We start from the raw sequence: 21,993 nt of genomic DNA, 5'->3' as shown, positions 1-21,993 counted from the left end.
GTCCCATCCTTCAATAAGCATATCAAAGTCAAGTCCCAACTTCTTGAAGCAGCTAAACTTCATGCTTATATAAGTAGTTCTTTTGTTCTTGCACCTGCAAATGCATTTTTTCAAAGAACTATTAAGAAATAAAATTTCAACCTCCTTAACTTGCAGTACTGAACACATACCTTGGGATAATAATAAAATGTGTTCCAATCTTCAAATATCAAGCTTTCCACATTGAATTCAACATCTAATATTGCATTAGATGGGAATTGGGTATCTCAATATAAAAGATTTAAGTGGACTTTAAACCCATCCCTACAGCCGCCTTGTGCACAAGATCTCTTGCTAACCCTTTGGTTAGATGATCGACTAAATTCAACTGAGTTCTTACAAACTCCAAAGATATCACACCAGTCACGATGAGCTCACGAATCATGCTATGTGTAACACCTAAATGTCTAGACTTTCCATTATACACTTGACTGTAAGCCTTAGCCAAGGTTGCTGCACTATCATATTTGATAGAAATGGTAGATAGCGGTTTGGGCCATAATGGAATTTCATAAATCAAATTCCTTAGCCACTCAGCTTCTTTACCAGCAGCAGACAATGCAACAAACTCAGACTCCATGGTTGAGTTAGGAATGCAAGTCTGTTTCTTAGATGCCCAAGAAATGGTACCTCCTCCAAGAAGAAACACCCAACCACTTGTAGAGGAGTGATCCTCTAAGTTGTTAATCCAGCTGGCATCTGAATAACCTTCCAAAACATAAGGATATCCACTATAAGTTAAACCATAATTCATGGTCCCTTTCAAGTACTTGAATACTCTACTCACAGCTTGCCAATGATGTGAACTAGGATTACTAGTATATCTACTAAGCCTTCCCACAACATATGCTATATCAGGCCTAGTACTAATCATGGCATACATTAGACAACCAATATCCCTTGAGTATTCAAGTTGAGACACTGGAGATCCTTTATTAGGTAGAAGCTTAAGACTAGGATCTATAGGAGTGCTAACAGGAGAACAATTCTCAAAGTTAAACTTTTTCAATATCTTCTCAATATAATGTGATTGAGAAATTGAAATCCCATTGTTTCCTTTTCTAATTCTTATACCAAGAATTACCTCAGCCTCCCCCATGTCTTTCATATCAAAACTAGATGATAAGAATTTCTTGGTTTTATCAACTTCTTCTAAATCAGTACCAAAAATCAACATATCATCTACATATAAACAAATCATGACTCCTTTACCAGAAGTATCAAATTTGCTATATACACACTTGTCATCTTGGTTTAATGCAAAACCATTAGACAAGACAACATCATCAAACTTTTGATGCCTTTGTTTTGGTGCTTGTTTCAAACCATATAATGATTTCTTCAACTTGCACACTTTGTGTTCATTTCCAGGCATCACAAACCCTTCAGGTTGTTTCATGTATATTTGCTCATCCAAGTCACCATTCAAGAATGCATTTTTCACATCCATTTGGTGAATCACAAGATTATGTATAGCTGCAAGAGCTAATAATAATCTAATAGTAGAAATTCTAGAAACAGGAGCATAAGTATCAAAGAAATCAATGCCTTCCTTTTGTCTAAAGCCTTGGATAACTAATATGGCTTTATACTTATGAATTGTGCCGTCCACCTTCATTTTTCTTTTGATGATCCATTTACATCCTAATGCCTTGGAACCAGGAGGTAAATCTGTCAAAACCAAAGTATTGTTATGCATGATAGAATCAATCTCATCATGAATTACCTCTTTCCAGAAATGAACATCCCTAGAAGCTATAGCTTCACTGAAAGTATTTGGATCCTCTTCAATATTAAAACAATATTGATGTTGAGAAATAGTCTCATTCCTTGTTCCTTCAACTAAATATAGTTGAAAATCAAATCCAAAAGACTTAGCTTTTCTAGCTCTGGTGCTTTTCCTAAGTTCAGGTACAAAACTTGCACCACCAGAAACATCTTCATCTTGAGTAGTACTCTTGCTGGAAGATTGATGAACATGTCCCTTGGTCTAGGTATAGATGTAAATCTTTCTTCATCAAAGATAGCATCTCTTGACTCTATTACTGTGTTTACAGACACAGAGTCATTAGATTCTAAAACATAGAATCTATATGCTTTGGAATGCTCAGCATATCCAATAAAGATACAATCTATACCTCTCTAACCCAATGTTTTCCTTTTGGGTTTAGTAAGCCTTACAACTGCTCTACAACCCCAAACTTTGAGATAACTCAAATTTGGTACCTTTTTACACCAAATTTCATAAGGAGTATTCTTACTCCTTTTATTTGGAGTTCTATTCAAGATGTAACATGCAGTTAACATTGCCTCACCCTAAAACCCTTCACTTAAACCAGAATATGACAACATGGAATTTACCATTTCTTTCAAAGTCCTATTCTTCCTTTCAGCTACACCATTTTGTTGTGGTGTATATGGAGCTGTGGTTTGATGTATTATTCCAGTTGATTCAAAATAATTTTGATCATAATACTCACCACCTCTATCAGTACGCAATACTTTTATAGATTCATTTTTATGAAGCTCAACTTGTTGTTTATAAATTTTAAATTTAGCAAGTGCTTCATCCTTAGAATGTAGCAAATAGATATAAGAATATCTAGATGCATCATCAATAAAAGTAACAACATACTTCTTGTTTCCAAGGGAAGGTATTGCATGGAAATCACATAAATCACTATGTATAAGATCCAACACCTTGCTTTCCCTAACAACATCTTTGAAAGGTTGTCTAGTGATTTTAGTTAGCATACATGTTTTACATTTTTTATTATTTTGCATATCAAAAGCAGGAATTAAACTCATTTTAGACATGTCTTTTAATCTCTTGTAATGAATATGTCCTAATCTAGCATGCCATAAATCAGATTTATGAAAATTATTGTTGCAACTACTAGAAGCCATGCAAATAGAATTATCACTAGAAGGATAATTAATATTAAGCCTAATCATTCCATTACATATATATCCAAATACCATAAAAGAACCATGTCTTGACGAGATATACTTGTCACTTTCTAACACTTGTTTGTAACCACAATTATTTGATACAATTTCAGATACGAGATTCTAACGAATCCATGGAACATATAAAACACTGTTCAAACACAAACATTTCCCAAAAGTAAAATTAAGTAAAACAGATCCTATGCCCTTAATTGGTTCAGTTGCAACATTTCCCATCTTCACAACAGATCCATCTTCAATTGGTTGAAAGTTCTTAAACCAATATAGATCTTTGCAAACTTGACTTGTTGCTCCCGAATCAACCCACCATGCAACTTTATCATCCTGCACATAAAATGCTTCAGAAATCACAGAAATATAATTCTGAATATATTTAGGATTCTGCATGAAAACAGAAATCTGACCTTGTTGCTTTTCCGGATCCTTGGACCCACTTGGTCCAGCACCATCCTTGTTCACTTTGTGAAGACGACAATATTTCTTGAAGTGACCAGGTTTGTTACAATTCCAACAAACCAACTTAGCCTTTTTGTTGGAAGACTTGTCATCCTTTCCTTTAAACTTCTTTTTTCCATTAGACTTCTTGGGATTCTTTGAACTTTCTCCTTCCACCATGTTCATAGTGTTGGATTAATGTCTAAGTCCATAACTATAATTGGTAAGACTTGACCCGACCCGGCATGGTCCATTTGGGTTACATACCATCATGCACTTGGATAGACTTATGGTTATTAATATATTATAAGTTCTAGTATATTAATAATAAGAATAATAAGATTATTTAATTAGTATTGATCAAGAATTAATCTAGGATTAATTAAGTGATCAAAAGAAGACTAATTAAATATATGGTTTGATTGTGTAAATCATCCATACTTATATAGTGGGCTAATGCTCCATGGATAATCAAGTTGGGCTAAAACCCATAGGATGGTCCATGGATGCTCCATGGTGTATTTGAACCCATGGATCCAAGGAAATGGAAAGCCATGACAATTAAGGATTTACCCTAATTGTAACACTATATAATGATATTATTCTTGACAAAAATCGGCCACTAGAGAGAGTAACAAAGGGCTAGCCGATTTCATGAAGTGTAGAACTCTCTCAAGTTATTCTAAGTGTTTTGATGATTGTGATTCCATTTGAGGCTTCCACACTATTGGGGCTAGGCACTCAAGCTTCATGAAGACTTTCTACATCAAAGAGGTATGTATTCTATCTTGTTACACTCATTGTGTTGTATGCTAGATTAGGATAATACCTTGGATGTTCTTATTTGCATGTATAATAGAGAAAACATAGATCCAAGGTATTTAGGGTTGCATGTACACTTAGGAGTGTTAGAATGCTCAAAACCCAACAGTGGTATCAGAGCCTAGGCTTGTTTTCTTGTTATACTTGCAATAGAAGCTGAAAAATCGAGTTTTGATGCTGTCAGTCCAGCAGACTCGCCGAGTCCATGAAGGGACTCGACGAGTCCAAGGCAAAATGCATCCAACTCGCTGAGTTTTGTTCATGTACTCGACGAGTTGGACCCCATACAACATATTTTCGAGGTTTTTGGCTAGAAATGGACTAGGAACATTACCCTACGTTGTTTTTAAACTTATAAACTTGTTTTTTTTTTAATGTGGTAATGTTCATGCTAATCCATTTTTAAAGATAATTGTCAATAGATCCATGTTTTGTATTAGTTTAAGGTTTAGACTAATTACATGAAGAAGTTTGATAGGAATTATCTTGTTCTTATGAGTTGCTTAGATTAATAGAAAAGTTAATTGAAATAGTTGTTTTCAATCCATTTTAATCTAAGAGTTGAGTATAAAATGTGTTTGTGTAACTTGTCCTCAAGTTACATGAAGAGTCACATTAAAGACTCATAAAACTCATAAAAATTGGTAATGGTTACAAAATGAAGAGTCTTGTGTCATTGAATTTTTTTTTATGACTACATAACTTGTTCTCAAGTTATGGAAGTTCAAGAGTCACTTCATTAATAAATAAATAAATAAATAAAGTGTAACCTTAATTAATTCCATAAGTTATAAAAATAAAGAAAAGTTAATTCTTTTATTTGTTTAAAGTCTTCCATAAGTTATGGAACTTGAAGAGTTTTTGGATTAAAGCTACTTTAAACACATAAGTTATGGAATTAATTAGTTTTGAATAGTTTCAAAACTTGCCCTCAAGTTTTGGAATTTGAAAAGTTTTCTCTTATGAATACTTTAATTCCAAGTTAGCCCTTAGAATTCTAAAGAGTTAAAATTCAACACTTATACTATTTATAACATTAATGGTTAATTATTATATATATGTATAAGAACAAGTCGTTTTACAGTTAGTAGGCCTCATTCACGAAACCGATCTATAAGGTGGGTATAAGGTTGTTGCCTATAAAATGGTGACTTAATGGGTGTCCACTCTCACCCACCGCTTGCTTGACTGGTGGAGGGTCGTTAGCCGAACGGGTAGGACAATGACTTTAAATTCTCCCTTCATTAAAAGTATTAATGATAAATACTAAGTAACTAAAATCTTAATAATTCCCAATCTTAGTTACTTTAGGAAAAATGTGAATTTGGTGCTAGCCCATGGAATTCACACTTTGTACCTTACCAAGTCGTTGGTGGAGCGTGTGTGGTTAACCGGCACACTAACTTGGACTAGTAAGGACCACAAAGGGTGACTTAATGTTTGTCATAGATCAATGGAGCGTGTGTGGTTAACCGGCACATTGATTAGGTGATAATATTAAGGGTACCAAGTGAATTGGTATGGTTATTCACACCTTGTTTTGTGATCCTCGGCATCCCAGTCACAAAATTTGAGAGGGCACACTCGAGATTGAAACATGCCATTGAAAAGTTCAATGAATCTCAAAAGATCTAGGAATTTCAAATCCAATTAAAACCTAATAAATTATTTCGTTTTTCATGGTGAAAATTTGTAACAACGCAAATTTTCAAACAAAATTTTCATTTAAAATAAAGTGATTTTATTCAACTAAAGATAATTATTCCAAGTTTCATATCAAAATACAATCATAAAATCCCCAAGATCTCAAAATAACAACAGTGTGTACGCGTCACGCCGGCGCCTTCCCACGGTCCTCGCTAGTACCTGAAACACATACATAACAACTGTAAGCATAAATGCTTAGTGAGTTCCCCAGTATACTACTTACGCATATACGCCTTTCCAGGCCCTGACCTTCCGGTCTACAACGCAACGCCTTCCGGCCCATAACGTATTCGCCTTCCGGCCCATAACATATTCGCCTTCCGGCCCATAACATATTGCCTTCCGGCCCATAACATAATGCCTTCTGGCCCATGAACATACACATCACATAATACATTTAACTTACCACATATAGCACATATATCATATAGCAAATCTGACCTTTCGGTCATATAACATATTGCCTTCCGGCCCATATAGACATATATAGCACGCATAGTAAATACCTTACCATTTATAGCACGTATAACACATATCATATCCGACCTTCCGGTCACACAGTCAAACCCTTCCGGGTACAGTATAGTGAGAAGACTCACCTCGTGAATATCAAAAGCTAGCAACTCCTGAAATCACTCGTACTCGATCCGCCGAGCTACATACTCCCTGAATAATGCACTCTTTGTGTCCCCAATCCTCAAAACGTGATTCCCTTGCTGTTCCTTTAGCCAAACTCTTCTCCTCCTTGCACAACAACTTCTTCAAGATCACCAATGGCCTTCAATCTTGCTCTAGATGCCCACAACCGATTAGGGTTCTTCTCAGTCGACTAAAGACGGACAATGACGGCCTATAAGTGCATTATATACGTTCCAAAACCAAACGGCTAGGGTTTCCGCTGAACAGCGTAGACTCGCCGAGTCCATATCTGGACTCGTCGAGTCCAGTCGCGAGCCCGCGACCAAGTCTGTGGTCCTACTCGGCGAGTCTGGCTCCAACTTGCCAATTCCCCTCCTAAAACACCCCAAAACAATATTATAACAATACCTGAAATTTCGGGCTGTTACAACTCTCCCCCACTAGGACTAGACTTCGCCCTCGAAGTCTCACTCTGCAAATAACTCCGGATGTTGCTCCCGCATCTCACGCTCCGGCTCCCAAGTCATCTCCAATCCTTTCCGGTGTTGCCACTGAACCAACACCAGAGGTACATCCTTGTTCCTCAGAACCTTGATCTTCCGATCCCTGATAGCTACTGGTCTCTCGGCGTAATTCAGGCTCGCATCCACCTGAATATCCTCTAATGGAACCACTGCCGATTCATCGGCTATACACTTCCTCAACTGTGATACGTGAAAAGTATTGTGGATCTGTCCCAACTCTGCTGGCAACTCCAACCGATAAGCTACCCGGCCTACCCTCGCAATCACACGAAATGGACCTATAAATCGGGGCCCCAACTTGCCCCTCTTCCTGAACCGGATCACTCCTTTCCAAGGAGAAACCTTCAGGAGAACGAAGTCGCCAACCTGAAATTCAAGCTCGGACCGACGTCTATCCGCATAACTCTTCTGTCGGCTCTGGGCGGTCAATAACCTCTGTCTAACCTGCTGAATCTGCTCTGTCGTCTGAAGTACGATCTCTGTACTGCCCATCACTCTCTGTCCCACCTCTCCCCAGCAAATGGGGGTCCGACACCTCCTACCATACAACAACTCAAAAGGTGGCATACCAATGCTCGAATGATGGCTGTTGTTGTAGGAAAACTCTGCCAAGGGTAAATGCGCATCCCAGCTACCCCCGAAGTCTAACACACACGCTCGAAGCATGTCCTCCAATGTCTGAATCGTCCGCTCGCTCTGACCGTCTGTCTGGGGATGGTATGCGGTACTAAAATGCAGTTTAGTACCCAGCTCCTCATGGAATTTCTTCCAGAACCTGGAAGTGAAACGTACATCACGGTCCGAAACAATCGAGATCGGCACTCCATGCCGAGATACTACTTCCTTCACGTATATCTCCGCCAACTTCTCCGCTGATGAACTCTCGCTGATGGCAAGGAAATGTGCACTCTTCGTCAACCTATCCACAATCACCCAAATTGCATCGACTCCCCTGGCAGTTCTCGGCAATTTGGTGATGAAATCCATAGTAATCTGTTCCCACTTCCACTCAGGAATCTCCAAAGGCTGCAACTTACCATGCGGTCTCTGGTGCTCGGCCTTAACCCTACGACAGGTCAAACACCTCTCAACGAACCAGGCGACGTCTCTCTTCATACAGGGCCACCAGTATTCCTTCCTCAAGTCCAAATACATCTTCGTAGGACCGGGATGGATCGAGAATTTCGATCTGTGAGCCTCCTCCATCAAAGTAGCACGTGTACCGCCCACGAACGGTACCCAAATCCGACCCTGAAACGTCAGAAGTCCTCGTCCATCCTTAACGAACTCTGAAATTAACCCAACGACCCGCTCTTTCTTCTGCATCTCGGATCTCACAGCCTCGGCCTGTGCCCCACGAATAGCATCCAATACCGAAGTCATCACCGTCAGTCTCAGACATACATCGCGCAATGGAGTGCTCTCCGCCCTGCGGCTCAATGCATCGGCTACCACATTAGCCTTGCCCGGGTGGTATAGGATTTCACAGTCATAATCCTTGACCACATCCAACCATCTCCTCTGACGCATATTTAGGTTGGGTTGATCCATCAAGTACTTCAAACTCTTATGGTCCGTGTATATCGTACATCGAACTCCATACAGGTAGTGACGCCAAATCTTGAGACCGAACACTACCGCTCCCAACTCTAAGTCATGCGTAGGATATCTCGCCTCGTGAGGCTTTAGCTGCCTCGATGCATAAGCTATCACATGACCTCTCTGCATCAACACTGCACCCAGTCCCGAAATCGATGCGTCGCAATATACGACAAAATCTTCCATCCCTTCCGGAAGAGCCAATACCGGGGCTTCGCACAATCTCTGGCGAAGTGTCTCGAAAGAAATCTGTTGCTCGGGTCCCCATGAGAATGTAACACCCTTTCGGGTCAATCTGGTGAGTGGTACTGCGATCTTGGAGAAGTCCCTAATAAACCTCCGATAGTACCCTGCCAACCCAAGGAAACTCCTGATCTCGGAAGGTGACTTCGGTACCTCCCAACTCATCACTGCCTCAACCTTGGCCGGATCGACCAATATCCCTGCCCGATTAACAACATGTCCAAGAAATTGGACCTCCCGCAACCAGAAGTCACATTTGGAGAATTTTGCATATAGCTTCTCCGACCTCAGTACCTCAAGGACCTCCCTCAAATGTCCCTCATGCTGCTCTCTAGATCGCGAATACACTAGGATGTCGTCGATAAATACAATCACAGACCAATCCAGCATCGGCCTGCATACCCTGTTCATGAGGTCCATGAACACTGCCGGGGCATTGGTGAGCCCGAAAGGCATCACCACGAACTCGTAATGCCCATATCACGTCCTAAATGTTGTCTTCTGGACGTCCTCATCCCGCACTCTTACCTGATGGTACCCTGATCTCAGATCGATCTTGGAAAACCAAGATGCCCCTTGCAACTGATCGAATAAATCATCGATCCTCGGTAACGGATAGCGGTTCTTGACCGTCACTTTGTTCAACTCCCGGTAATCAATGTACATCCGGTGTGAACCATCCTTCTTCTTGACGAACAGAATCAGTGCTCCCCACGGCGAGCTGCTCGGCCGAATAAATCCCTTCCCCAGCAACTCCTGGAGTTGCGAGGACAACTCTTGCATCTCTGGAGGTGCTAGACGATAAGGCACCTTCGCAATAGGCGCAGCCCCCGGAATCAGGTCGATACCAAACTCTACTTGCCTCGCAGGAGGTACTCCCGGCAGCTCCTCGGGAAAAACATTTGGAAACTTGCGCACCACTGGAACCTCCTCCACTGACCTCGGTCTCTTGGAAGCCTCCCGCGTATCCATCACATACGCCACAAAACCCTTACATCCCTGCTGTAGACATTGCCTCGCCCTAGCGGCCGAACAAAAAGCTGATCCCGAACGGGTACCCTTGCCGTACACCGTAAGAACTCCCCCACTAGGGTCTCGTATAGTCACCAGCTGGCGCTCGCAGTTGATGACAGCGCTGAATCGGCTCAACCAGTCCATGCCCACGATGACACAGACATCACCCATCGCAATAGGAATTAGGTCAATCGGAAACTCAACCCCGAAAATCTCTAGTATGCATCCCCGCAGAACCTCCGTGGCACAAACCACCCTCTCGGCCACTATAGAAACGCTCAGAGGCCGACTTAACGGCTCACGACTAATGCTGATATGCTGACTAAAAGCTAAAGATACAAAGGACCTACTCGCACCCGAATCAAATAACACTAGAGCAGGCATAGAGTTCACAAGAAAAGTACCTACACATATATTAACATAAGCATAACATTTTGACTTTAAATAAATACGTGAATTACAGCATACCTGCCACAACATCGGGCGCAGCGCGGACCTCCTCCGCAGTCAGCTGAAAGGCTCTCCCGCGAGCCCTCGGGGCCTCGACCTTCGCCGGTCGAGTCTCAGTAGTCCTAGTAGTAGGTGCAGATCCCTGACGAAGCTGCGTGCACTCGGCCTTCCGATGGTCTGTCTGGTTGCAATGAAAACAAACCATAAACCCCATAGGACAATCCCTGGCAATGTGTCCTTCCTTGCCACACTTGTAGCAACCACCAGCTCGACACGCCCCCTCGTGACCCTTGCCGCACTTTCCGCAAGTGCGGCCCTTCTGACCTCCCGTCCTCAAATCAGCGGACTTGATCCGCTTGGCTGCCGGCTGAGACTGAGCCAGTCGCCGGTCCACCTGCCGAGACTCGGCCTCCTCCCTGGCCTGGGTCTCCAACTCGATCTCGCGCTTCCTGGCATTCGCCTGAAGCTCAGTAAAAGTACGATAGGTGGAGTTTGACACAAACTCCTGGATATCCCTCCTCAAAACGCCTAAGTACCGGCTCATCTTCGACTGCTCTGTAGACACCAGCTCAGGGCAGAACATTGCCCTTTCATGAAACTTCCGCGTAACCACCGCAACCGAATCAGTACCCTGTTTAAGGGTCAAGAACTCCTGAATCAATCGTTCCCTCTCCACTGGGGGAACGTACTCATCCCTGAACATGTCAGTAAACCTCTCCCATGTCACCGCTGTAATCTCCGCCAAAGTGAAGTTCGCCGTCACGAACTTCCACCAATCCTTCGCTCCCAGACGGAGCTGGTTCAAAGCGAACCGTACCCTCAGGTGCTCCGGGCATGAGCAAGTGTAGAAGCACCCTTCAATGTCGGCGATCCACCTTATCGCAGCAATCGGATCCTGCGTCCCATCGAACTCAGGGGGTTTCGTGTTGCTGAATTCCCGGAATAGCAACGAATCGCCCCCTTGCGGCCTGGCAGCGGCCACGGCTGCAGCCTCAGTCAGTGCGGCGTACCGCTCTTCGAACGTCTCCATCAGGGTGGTCTTAATAGACCCAAACATCTCCGGGATCTCAGCCCGGATCGCTGCAGCTACCTCCTCCTGAATCATCTGACGAATATCCTCGTCGCTCACACTGCTCGAAGTCGCCCCGTGGCGTGTGGTAACCATGATGTCTCTGAAATACAACATAAAATTATCAGAGACTCCATCAAGTACAATTGTACTCGATAACGCAACCCTACTCAGTCTCCGATATCCAGGGATTCTTACTTGGGTCTTCCACCGACCCGGTGTCTTCGGTAGTACGGGCCCAATACTACCGACCACACCGTATCAGCATTCGTCCCAAATCTTCCTCCCCAAACCCCGAATAGTGAGTACTCTACTTTTGATATGCACTATCTACCTGCACGCTATCAAATATCTCATATAGGCAAACTCCCTAGACTAAGGCATCACAAATCAGGCCACTCTAGTCCTATCATGAATACCTAGTCTTCTAACATGCATAACAATTCATAATTCATTGCATAACGTAACATTGTAAGGTATTCTGGGGATCTTTACCGTTCGGATGCTGGCTGATCGTACACACTGCTTCTTTCTTGTTTACCACATTATCATTTATAAAAGTTTATGCCTTTATTATTTTTAAAATATTTTCCTCAAATCCTCGGTTTGAGTTCAGTTACACCCGAAGGTACACCCGAATCCCTCAAACCAAGGCTCTGATACCAATTGTAACAACGCAAATTTTCAAACAAAATTTTCATTTAAAATAAAGTGATTTTATTCAACTAAAGATAATTATTCCAAGTTTCATATCAAAATACAATCATAAAATCCCCAAGATCTCAAAATAACAACAGTGTGTACGCATCACGCCGGCGCCTTCCCACGGTCCTCGCTAGTACCTGAAGCACATACATAACAACTGTAAGCATAAATGCTTAGTGAGTTCCCCAGTATACTACTTACGCATATACGCCTTTCCAGGCCCTGACCTTCCGGTCTACAACGCAACGCCTTCCGGCCCATAACGTATTCGCCTTCCGGCCCATAACATATTCGCCTTCCGGCCCATAACATATTGCCTTTCGGCCCATAACATAATGCCTTCCGGCCCATGAACATACACAGCACATAATACATTTAACTTACCACATATAGCACATATATCATATAGCAAATCTGACCTTTCGGTCATATAACATATTGCCTTCCGGCCCATATAGACATACATAGCACGCATAGTAAATACCTTACCATTTATAGCACGTATAACACATATCATATCCGACCTTCCGGTCACACAGTCAAACCCTTCCGGGTACAGTATAGTGAGAAGACTCACCTCGTGAATATCGAAAGCTAGCAACTCCTGAAATCACTCGTACTCGATCCGCCGAGCTACAGACTCCCTGAATAATGCACTCTCTGTGTCCCCAATCCTCAAAACGTGATTCCCTTGCTGTTCCTTTAGCCAAACTCTTCTCCTCCTTGCACAACAACTTCTTCAAGATCACCAATGGCCTTCAATCTTGCTCTAGATGCCCACAACCGATTAGGGTTCTTCTCAGTCGACTAAAGACGGACAATGACGGCCTATAAGTGCATTATATACGTTCCAAAACCAAACGGCTAGGGTTTCCGCTGAACAGCGTAGACTCGCCGAGTCCATATCTGGACTCGTCGAGTCCAGTCGCGAGCCCGCGACCAAGTCTGTGGTCCTACTCGGCGAGTCTGGCTCCAACTCGCCGAGTCCCCTCCTAAAACACCCCAAAACAATATTATAACAATACCTGAAATTTCGGGCTGTTACAAAATTGGTGAATCGTCATTCGCCTACCTTCAAATATTTTATAGCTTGGATTACGGCATCCCTCTTCTAAGTTATAAAATAGTTTGTTGGGTCCTAGCCTTAATATTTCATATTGGGTGTCATATTAAGGACTTTAAATCAACTATCTTGAATATCTCCCAAAACATGTCTGGTTTAGACATTTATGATCTTCCCAAATCTCTTGAAGATGATGTTCCTCAACATCATGCTTCACTTCCTCTATCTCCTCCAATTATTCTCCCTCACCCACAAGTTCTTGAAAAAGTTTAAGGTCACTCGAGCCCTATGGGCAAGTAAAGGTCTTGGTGTGGTCACATCTTGGAGATGTAGTCACATATTTACAAGCCGGGAGAGTTGGGTGTCAAAGTCTTGAGAAAGTTGGTGGTTCAATCACTTTCTAAGTCACATAGTGAGTTCTTTTGGAACACCTATGAAAAAGACTATGACAAGACCCTTAATGATTTTATCTATTTGTTAAGATCAACTTCCTCAAAACTTGATGGACATTGACAATAGTGACACAGGAAATCCAGAAAAGCATTCTCTTCCCAATGGAAAGGGATCGGCTATAGTCAACTCGGTTGACCAAATGGTAAAGAGAAAAACTAAGTTTGTGATAGTCCTGTGTACCATTATCAAAGGGTCCATATGTTTATATTGCCAAAGAAAGGGGCATTGGTTGCAAAGCTGCCATAATTTACCTAAGGATGTTAAAGTCGATAAGTTTGACTCTACTTCAGGTAAAGTCCACTATCTAACTCTGCTAAGTTTCTATTCGGAGATTCTTATTACATAATGTGAATGGGTCACATGTTGATGTCTTTTAAGAATCAAAGAAAAGATAGGAAGCTTAAAGAAGTATATGCTGATTTTGATTGCGAAGATGGGTTTCGATCGCATGGTTCGGTAATCAGAATTTTGAGCTGTTGCTTAAGAGTTATAATATATTGCTTGTGAATAGATAACAACAAGGTTTTCATGTGGATTGTAAGGATAAGTTTTTCCGCAAAGTTTTAAAATAAAAGAAAAAAAAAGGGGTTTTAATTTTATTTATTTTAAAAAAAAATATCCTTACAATGACATCGGTGGAAAATAATTGCTTATATGTTTCCAATAATAGCAATATTGGAAAGTGGATTTGATTCTTTCATTTGTGGTAGTGTATGAATTTACCAAATGAAGAAAGTTTTTCATCACCCAAGTTTCAATTGGACAAGAACTTGGAATCATATAAGTTGTATTGTATGATGAATGAGAATTTTCATCTTTGAAAAATTAAGACTAATTCTTTGATCACATGTATATGTGAGTCAATTGAAGGACTAAGGAATTAGGTACACTGAGTGTGCACTGGTCAAGGTCCACCACAAAGATTGATTTGTCATGATTTACTAAAGATTAGTAAATATGATTATACTTATACGATTAAGTATAATTATGTAACATTGGAAAGGTTACAATGTATGACAAAACAAATAAGAAGAATCAAATTAGGCAGAAGGATAAAAGTTTCTCAAATCTGAAAAGATGGGAGAGTACTTTAGTATCAGTTTTATGATCATCTTAATGATTATGAAACCATATCACAAATTCATACTCTAAGGACGTCTTAGTGCATTGTTATGGCTAAGAAGAGAGGTCATGAATTGTTGGATTGGTTAAGATCAAGGAGATGAGTCATACTTCGTTCCAAAGCAATTCTTAGAGTCATACTCCAAGATTGTAACATTGAGTGACATAAAGTAAGGTTTAAAACACTTATCAAATGTAGTGTGAAATGTTTCTACTCTTGTACATTTGAGATTGGTAAGTTGTGGTGTCTTGGATGAGACAAAGACCAACTAAGACCAATTATGTGAAGTGTTAGTCTTGATAAGAATCCACACTATCCCTTGAATATTTGTTTTTTCAAGGAATAGTTCTTGACTAGGAAAACTTATATGTCAAGGGGACAGTGGGAGCCTTAAAGATCCTGAAAGAGTTTTCAAGATTTAATCAAGAGTGAAACCTGTAATTTATCACTAGCACACGACTTAAGGTTTACAACCTATCGTGTCGACATAATTCTTATTTCTGTACCTACTTCAAATAAGTTGAGTTTGCATGTGAGTTATCGGAGTTCAACTTGGAAGCATTGGTGGGCCTTGTGCTACCAAGGTGACAAGAAACTAAGATTCAACAAGTTTAATCCATGTAAGGCTGAATTTGTCACTAACCTTATCTTGTGATTATGGTTTTGACATATTCACATGGATAGGAACTCATACACTATAAAATCTAAGTTTCATAAGGTTTCTCTTCGATTCATGAAAATGATGGTGAGGAAACGCTTTCACTAAGTAGATTTTACGTAGATAGCAATTGTGTTATTTGCATTTTTCAAAAGTCGTTAGTGGAGCGTGTGTGGTTAACCGACACGCTAACATGGACTTGTGAGAAATGGCAAATGCCTAAGCAATTGAGACTATGATTACGGCATCCCTTTTCATAGTTCTTGAAATTGCTTAGACACACAGCTGAGCTATCTACGGAAAGGTGTATGAATCTAAATTTCAGAAGTCCAGCAGATTTCTGAAAATATGTCAGAGCTAGTGGGAGCATAAGTCTTATGTTGATAATCATCATGTTAGTGGGAGCATGATTATTATGATTAGTATTGCAAGCTAGCAATGTTAATTATAGAAAACAAAGTTTCAATTCGTGAAGTTGCAGGGGTTGAAAAGTTGTTTTGTTATAATTAAGGGAGAGGAAATTATACTTCATTTCAATTCTAAAGCTTAGATTGAGATTTTAATCATCTTTAGTCAAGAATATATATGAATTTTGTGTTGGAATGGTTCAACTTGAAGAAATTCTATATATATTGCATTTTCAAAATTCGATTATGATTACGGCATCCCTCTTCATAGTTAAATTTTGAAAACATGGAAAATAAAAAATATTGTAGCAAAAGACTGGTCTAGTATCATGTCTTTATGTCAAACATCATGAATCGTGTCCCATATGCTTCGGATATAGGATCGATTTCACGTGCTATAATATTCATCCTTTCTAAATTTTCCAAATGCTTAAGGCATTTAGAAGGGAAAAGTCTAGAACTGGATATGACTAAAGTGATTAAGCAATTGTCGAGGACAATCTGAGGTTCGCCAAAGATTGGTTGCTCAGGGACATTTGGAAGTATAGTGTTAATTTTAGCAGGACCATATTGACATTTTCTGAAAAGAGGTAACTCTTGTTCGGAAGTGATAGTCAAATGGGACTATGGAAATGTCTCCATAGGTGGAAGTTATTCAATCTATGTAAGATTAGGAAACTTAATGCAAGAAGGATGTTCCCAAGGAGCTGATCTCCTTTGGAATGCTCTGTAATGGTTGTTGTCAAGTCTTTCTGACTTCGTGCATAATCATTACAAGAGGATCAATGCATATAAGTTTAGAATCTAACAGATTTCAGTAAATGACATGAATTTGGAATTCTTGCATTTACAATAAGGATTTGGGATTGTGAAATGAGTATCAATGGAATCATGTTCAATTGATCTACATCACAATGTAAGGATCATAGACAAACATAGTGTGCATACTTGGGGTATGGCATAACTATTGTTTAGAAAACAAAGTGTGCATGCTAGGAGCATGGGACGACTGTTGTTTTTATTCAAGTCTTAAGTTGATTATTTGAAACATTGAATAATGTGTAATCAATATGGTGATAAATAAAAGTTGGTTTTATTTATATTCAAAAGGGTTCTGAGACCATATTAGATTCGATTATTATTGTGTTTCACTTTGCATGTTTTGACTTCCAAAATAGCTAGGTTATTCTTTCCGAATGACTAAGTTATTTAAACACTCCACAGTCGTTCATATGTTGGAAGTAGGTATGAATCAAGACTGTCATGAATCGGGTTTGTAGATGGCTAAATGGGTTTAGTCATGGCAATGGTGCTACAACATTCATGAGTGCTCATAAGTTATGAGTATTGGAATAAACCCACACTCACTTGTATCACTTCATGGAATTTATCTCGAGTGATCGTGAGACGATAATATCATATAAATCTTCAAACCTAGAGATATGAGTTGTTACCTATGAGTTGGTTGTGCATTGATTGCACGTAAACGCATCAGTAACTTGATGTTATAAAACGTGCCTTTGTGTACAATTCAACAAGTAGTAGAACAAGCATATGAGTCAAAGTTTATATGTTCGTTCTAGAAATAGAAGCGATATCTGGGCCCTCGATGATTTTGTTGTGACCTATGTACCGGCCGGTCATAACTGAATTGATGTGTTCGATTAAGTTCTTTGTCAAAAAAATCGAAAATCGGGAAACAAACTGCTGGACAATAAGTACGACGTTGTTCCATGTATTTGTCCGGCTGATATCATGAGAACAGAGGATTATATGATCCCTTATCTAATGGACAAGTCATTGACAAGGTCAGAGTTCATCTACAAGGTCAGAGTTCGACAGAAGCTTTTGAGAGCTACGATTGCCAGTTGGTTCTTGAAGTCATACGCAATAATAGTTTTAGACTTATCCAAGTGGGAGACTGTTGGATTAATGTCTAAGTCCATAACTATAATTGGTAAGACTTGACCCGACCCGGCATGGTCCATTTGGGTTGCATACCATCATGCACTTGGATAGACTATAATGAGAGAAATAAGACACTTATGGTTATTAATATATTATAAGTTCTAGTATATTAATAATAAGAATAATAAGATTATTTAATTAGTATTGATCAAGAATTAATCTAGGATTAATTAAGTGATCAAAAGAAGACTAATTAAATATATGGGTTGATTGTGTAAATCATCCATACTTATATAGTGGGCTAATGCTCCATGGATAATCAAGTTGGGCTAAAACCCATAGGATGGTCCATGGATGCTCCATGGTGTATTTGAACCCATGGATCCAAGGAAATGGAAAGCCATGACAATTAAGGATTTACCGTAATTGTAACACTATATAATGATATTATTCTTGACAAAAATCGGCCAATAGAGAGAGTAACAAAGGGCTAGCCGATTTCATGAAGTGTAGAACTCTCTCAAGTTATTCTAAGTGTTTTGATGATTGCGATTCCATTTGAGGCTTCCACACTATTGGGGCTAGGCACTCAAGCTTCATGAAGACTTTCTACATCAAAGAGGTATGTATTCTATCTTGTTACACTCATTGTGTTGTATGCTAGATTAGGATAATACCTTGGATGTTCTTATTTGCATGTATAATAGACAAAACATAGATCCAAGGTATTTAGGGTTGCATGTACACTTAGGAGTGTTAGAATGCTCAAAACCCAACACATAGAAGAGGAACTAACTTGGTTCTTGCCTTTAGGATTGTTATCAAGTTCTTGAGTCCTTATGGACTCTTCAATCCTTAAATGGCTTCCAAGTTGAGTCAAAGTCAATTCCTCTTTGTTATGTTTCAAATTGTGTTTAAAATCCTTCCAGGAAGGGGGCAGTTTGTCAATTATCACAGCCACAGAAATGACTTCATCCATTTTTAAATTGTGTTGAGCAAACTGTCCCAGAATCCTCAACATTTCATGGAATTGTTCCATAACAGTTCTGGAGTCAATCATCTTGTAACTCATAAAGTTACTAACAAGAAACTTCTTACTAGAAGCATCTTCAGCCATGTACTTGGATTCAAGAGAATACCATAGTTCTTTTGCAGATTCAAAATTTTGATAAATGTCAAAAAGAGAATCAGACATACCATTGAGAATATGACCACGACATATATAGTCATCATTTTCCCACTTTGATCTTCTTCTTGTTGCCTCCAAAGGTTCATCTTCAACATATTCTGGTAAGACTGGCATGGGTGTACTCAGAACATACACCACTTTCAGAGTGGTAAGGAAAAACTTCATCTTCTTCTGCCATCTACGAAAATCTTGCCCTTCAAACTTGTTCCGTTTTTCAAACTTACTTGTCATTCCTTCACAGAATCACCACTTGCCATGATCACAAAATACTTTGATTTTTGTAAGATAATAGGGATAAAATAGCCTTGGAAATTCTGAGAATTGTGATTTCACTATCAAATCAAAGTATTGGGTGGTACTCCCTAATCTTTGATTGGATAAGACTCAGAAGAGAAAAGAACAGATAATGAGTGTATGAATTTTAGTAAGTACCAGAAAAAACTAACCAAAATCGGTTAAATACCTTCTTTGTCTGAAAACTGTCAAAACTGTCATAAAACAGTTAGGCAACAGTCAACAAACTGTCATAAATCCGGGTTTTCTATAAGAATTAATACCAAGTCAAGAACGGGTCAAATATTCTAAATTTGGATTTCTGATGCATTTTCAATACAACAATATTCTAAATTTGGATTTCTATAAGAATTAATACAGCTCGATCCCAGCCAGGGGCTCTGCCCCTTCGACCCCGCCAGGGGCTACCACCCCTTGGACCCCGCTCCCAGGGGCGCTGCCCCTGGATCCCCGTTCGTTTAGGGGCTTCGCCCCTAAATGATAGTCTACTTTTAATCTTGAATAAACTTAAACAAGTGTGCACTCCACACCTTCCTTACTTGATTAATATTTATCAAGATCACTTTTGGTCAACAAAAGTAATCCCATTACACTTAAAACACATTAGTGAAACAAATCACCAACACAATACTGTATAGTTTGGACCCAATTTTTATTAGTTAAACTTCCAAAATCCGTAGAATTGCCTTTTTAGTATTAAAATATGTCTTTATTACGAAAATGCCCTTGAATTTTATGCACAACGGTCTGAGATGTTTTGATACTTTATTAAAGGTTAATCCACATGGCCACAATATGGCGGAATGTATGTTATTATGTAGTTTTTAATCATCAAAATATGATATACTTTGGTCATGGTTTTGAATCTTAGTAACATTTTAATTACTAATTTGGTATTGGTAATTTATGTTTGTACCTTGTAGTTTCACCTTCAATTCAATGTAATCTTTCAGTACCATTTTAGCCACATTTACCCACGAGTAGAAATACGACAAATCGGTTTCCGTGAAAAACTAAATGACCCACTTTTCTAGTAGAATGGAGGATGAAAATACAAGACTTTAATTATTATACGACATATTGGTGCATATCTACTATTGAAGTTCTTAAGTTACCAAAAATACATTAATTACGACACTTTTATTATGTAAAGATACAAACATACACATTTATATGAAAGTTCCAAAAAATACATAATTGTGAAAATACAATAAAAGACAACACTTGTAAATTCCTCAGAATAAAAATACATTACCACAAAAACAAGACCATCTAGGACATTTGATGATTGCTAGGCAGCTAGGGTACTTGATTAACGACACAATCATTGAGAGGATTTTTGGTTACAGACAACGTCGTAGAAACAGTACCCTGAGAATAATAGAAAGGGATGTTTTCTTGTATTAAGATGCCCTCGTTGCAAATAGTACTTTGTGTCTCATCGCCAGCAACTAAGAAGATGCAACTCATTCCAGGGATGTCATCTGTTAACGTAGAATGCTCACATGCAATGTTTAAATATTTTTCAACCTTTTCACACTTTTTATCCAATTTGTAAATCCATTTTCCTACTGTCCAACCGACACTCAACTTCTTTCTACCATTGGCCAAATATTAACTTATCTCCTATCATCATCACAATAGTTTCTGCTACCTTCTGTGACACCTCAGATAACTCATCTTCAGCTTGTGTATTCACTTTTATCCAATTCTCCAATCGAGTGCTATCTTCTAGTACTTTTGCCTTGCCAGCCAACATTGTAGTGGTAGATATGGGTAACTTAGGCCATCCCGAATCAAACGTACGTTTATGCAACTGCTTTCCAACACCCTTGATCATTGTTTGAAGCAATTTAGGATCCCCTACCCTGTACATTGGTATTTTTGACATTTATTTTAAGCATGAATGTATAATAAAATATCAAAAACTACAACAGTGATGAAAAAACCTTATGGTACCTAACTTGAGGGAGGTTATCGTTGGCATAGGAAGAGCAAGTAAGAAGAAGGATCGGTAGGAGGAAGACGACCAATTTCTTAACAAACAAAGCCATTTTTATGAATTATGTAGTATGTATGAATTGAATGTGTGATATAAGATCGATGATATTTATAGATAACATCCATTATGTAATTACTTTGCAATTAGAATACATGTGGAAGATACACTGTCATGTGGGCCAAATAATTTGGTGCTTCTAGAACTTAGGTGAGTAGCTGGAAAAAAAAAGGGAAACGTGGGCTTTTTTTCCTTTATTTGTGTTTAATTTGTTTTAGTGTCATAAGGTAATGTAGGCTATAAAATTAGAGAAGTTAAATATCCTCCTACTCTTTGTTCCTAATCCTACCAATCTCTCATCCAATTAAATGATGACATGTGTCATATTAGTATACTAATATAACATTTAAATTCATTTAATGACCATTTAATGTTACACATGTCACTATTTAATTGGGTAACAGTATTTGTAGATGCAAAAAGTTGAAGGATATTTAATTTTCTCATAAAATTAAGCATTTTACTTTCAGAATAAGAGTTGGATCATTTTTTGAGTCTCAGTTATTTCATCCAGTGTTGCATAAATCGGCCTTGGAGGCCGATTAATTGGCGATTAATCGCTTGGTGGCCTTAAATCGATTACGATCAGGGTCCTTGGCGGAAATAGGTCAAAATCGGTCAAA

At 39.3% G+C, this 21,993-nt stretch overlaps 2 protein-coding genes across 2 annotated transcripts; both read right to left on the bottom strand.

Moving 5' to 3' along the window:
- Nucleotides 1-3,111: 3,111 nt before the first annotated feature.
- Nucleotides 3,112-19,248, bottom strand: LOC128132138 (uncharacterized). Its single transcript, XM_052768202.1, has 2 exons — nucleotides 18,625-19,248; nucleotides 3,112-3,333 (listed from the first exon to the last, which is right to left on the bottom strand). Exons 1-2 carry the CDS (start codon nucleotides 19,246-19,248, stop codon nucleotides 3,112-3,114), a joined length of 846 nt encoding a protein of 281 aa, XP_052624162.1.
- A 1,190-nt stretch (nucleotides 19,249-20,438) lies between these two features.
- LOC111887466 (uncharacterized) lies at nucleotides 20,439-21,413 on the bottom strand. The gene is made up of 2 exons (XM_023883644.3): nucleotides 21,271-21,413; nucleotides 20,439-21,179 (listed from the first exon to the last, which is right to left on the bottom strand). Exons 1-2 carry the CDS (start codon nucleotides 21,363-21,365, stop codon nucleotides 20,909-20,911), a joined length of 366 nt encoding a protein of 121 aa, XP_023739412.1. The 5' UTR covers nucleotides 21,366-21,413; the 3' UTR covers nucleotides 20,439-20,908.
- Nucleotides 21,414-21,993: the final 580 nt, after the last annotated feature.

This window comes from Lactuca sativa, chromosome 2 (genome assembly GCF_002870075.4).
Source record: "Lactuca sativa cultivar Salinas chromosome 2, Lsat_Salinas_v11, whole genome shotgun sequence".
Taxonomy (NCBI): Eukaryota; Viridiplantae; Streptophyta; class Magnoliopsida; order Asterales; family Asteraceae; genus Lactuca; species Lactuca sativa.
Note: the sequence above shows the minus strand (reverse complement) of the source record. Positions and strands in the feature narration are given on the sequence as shown.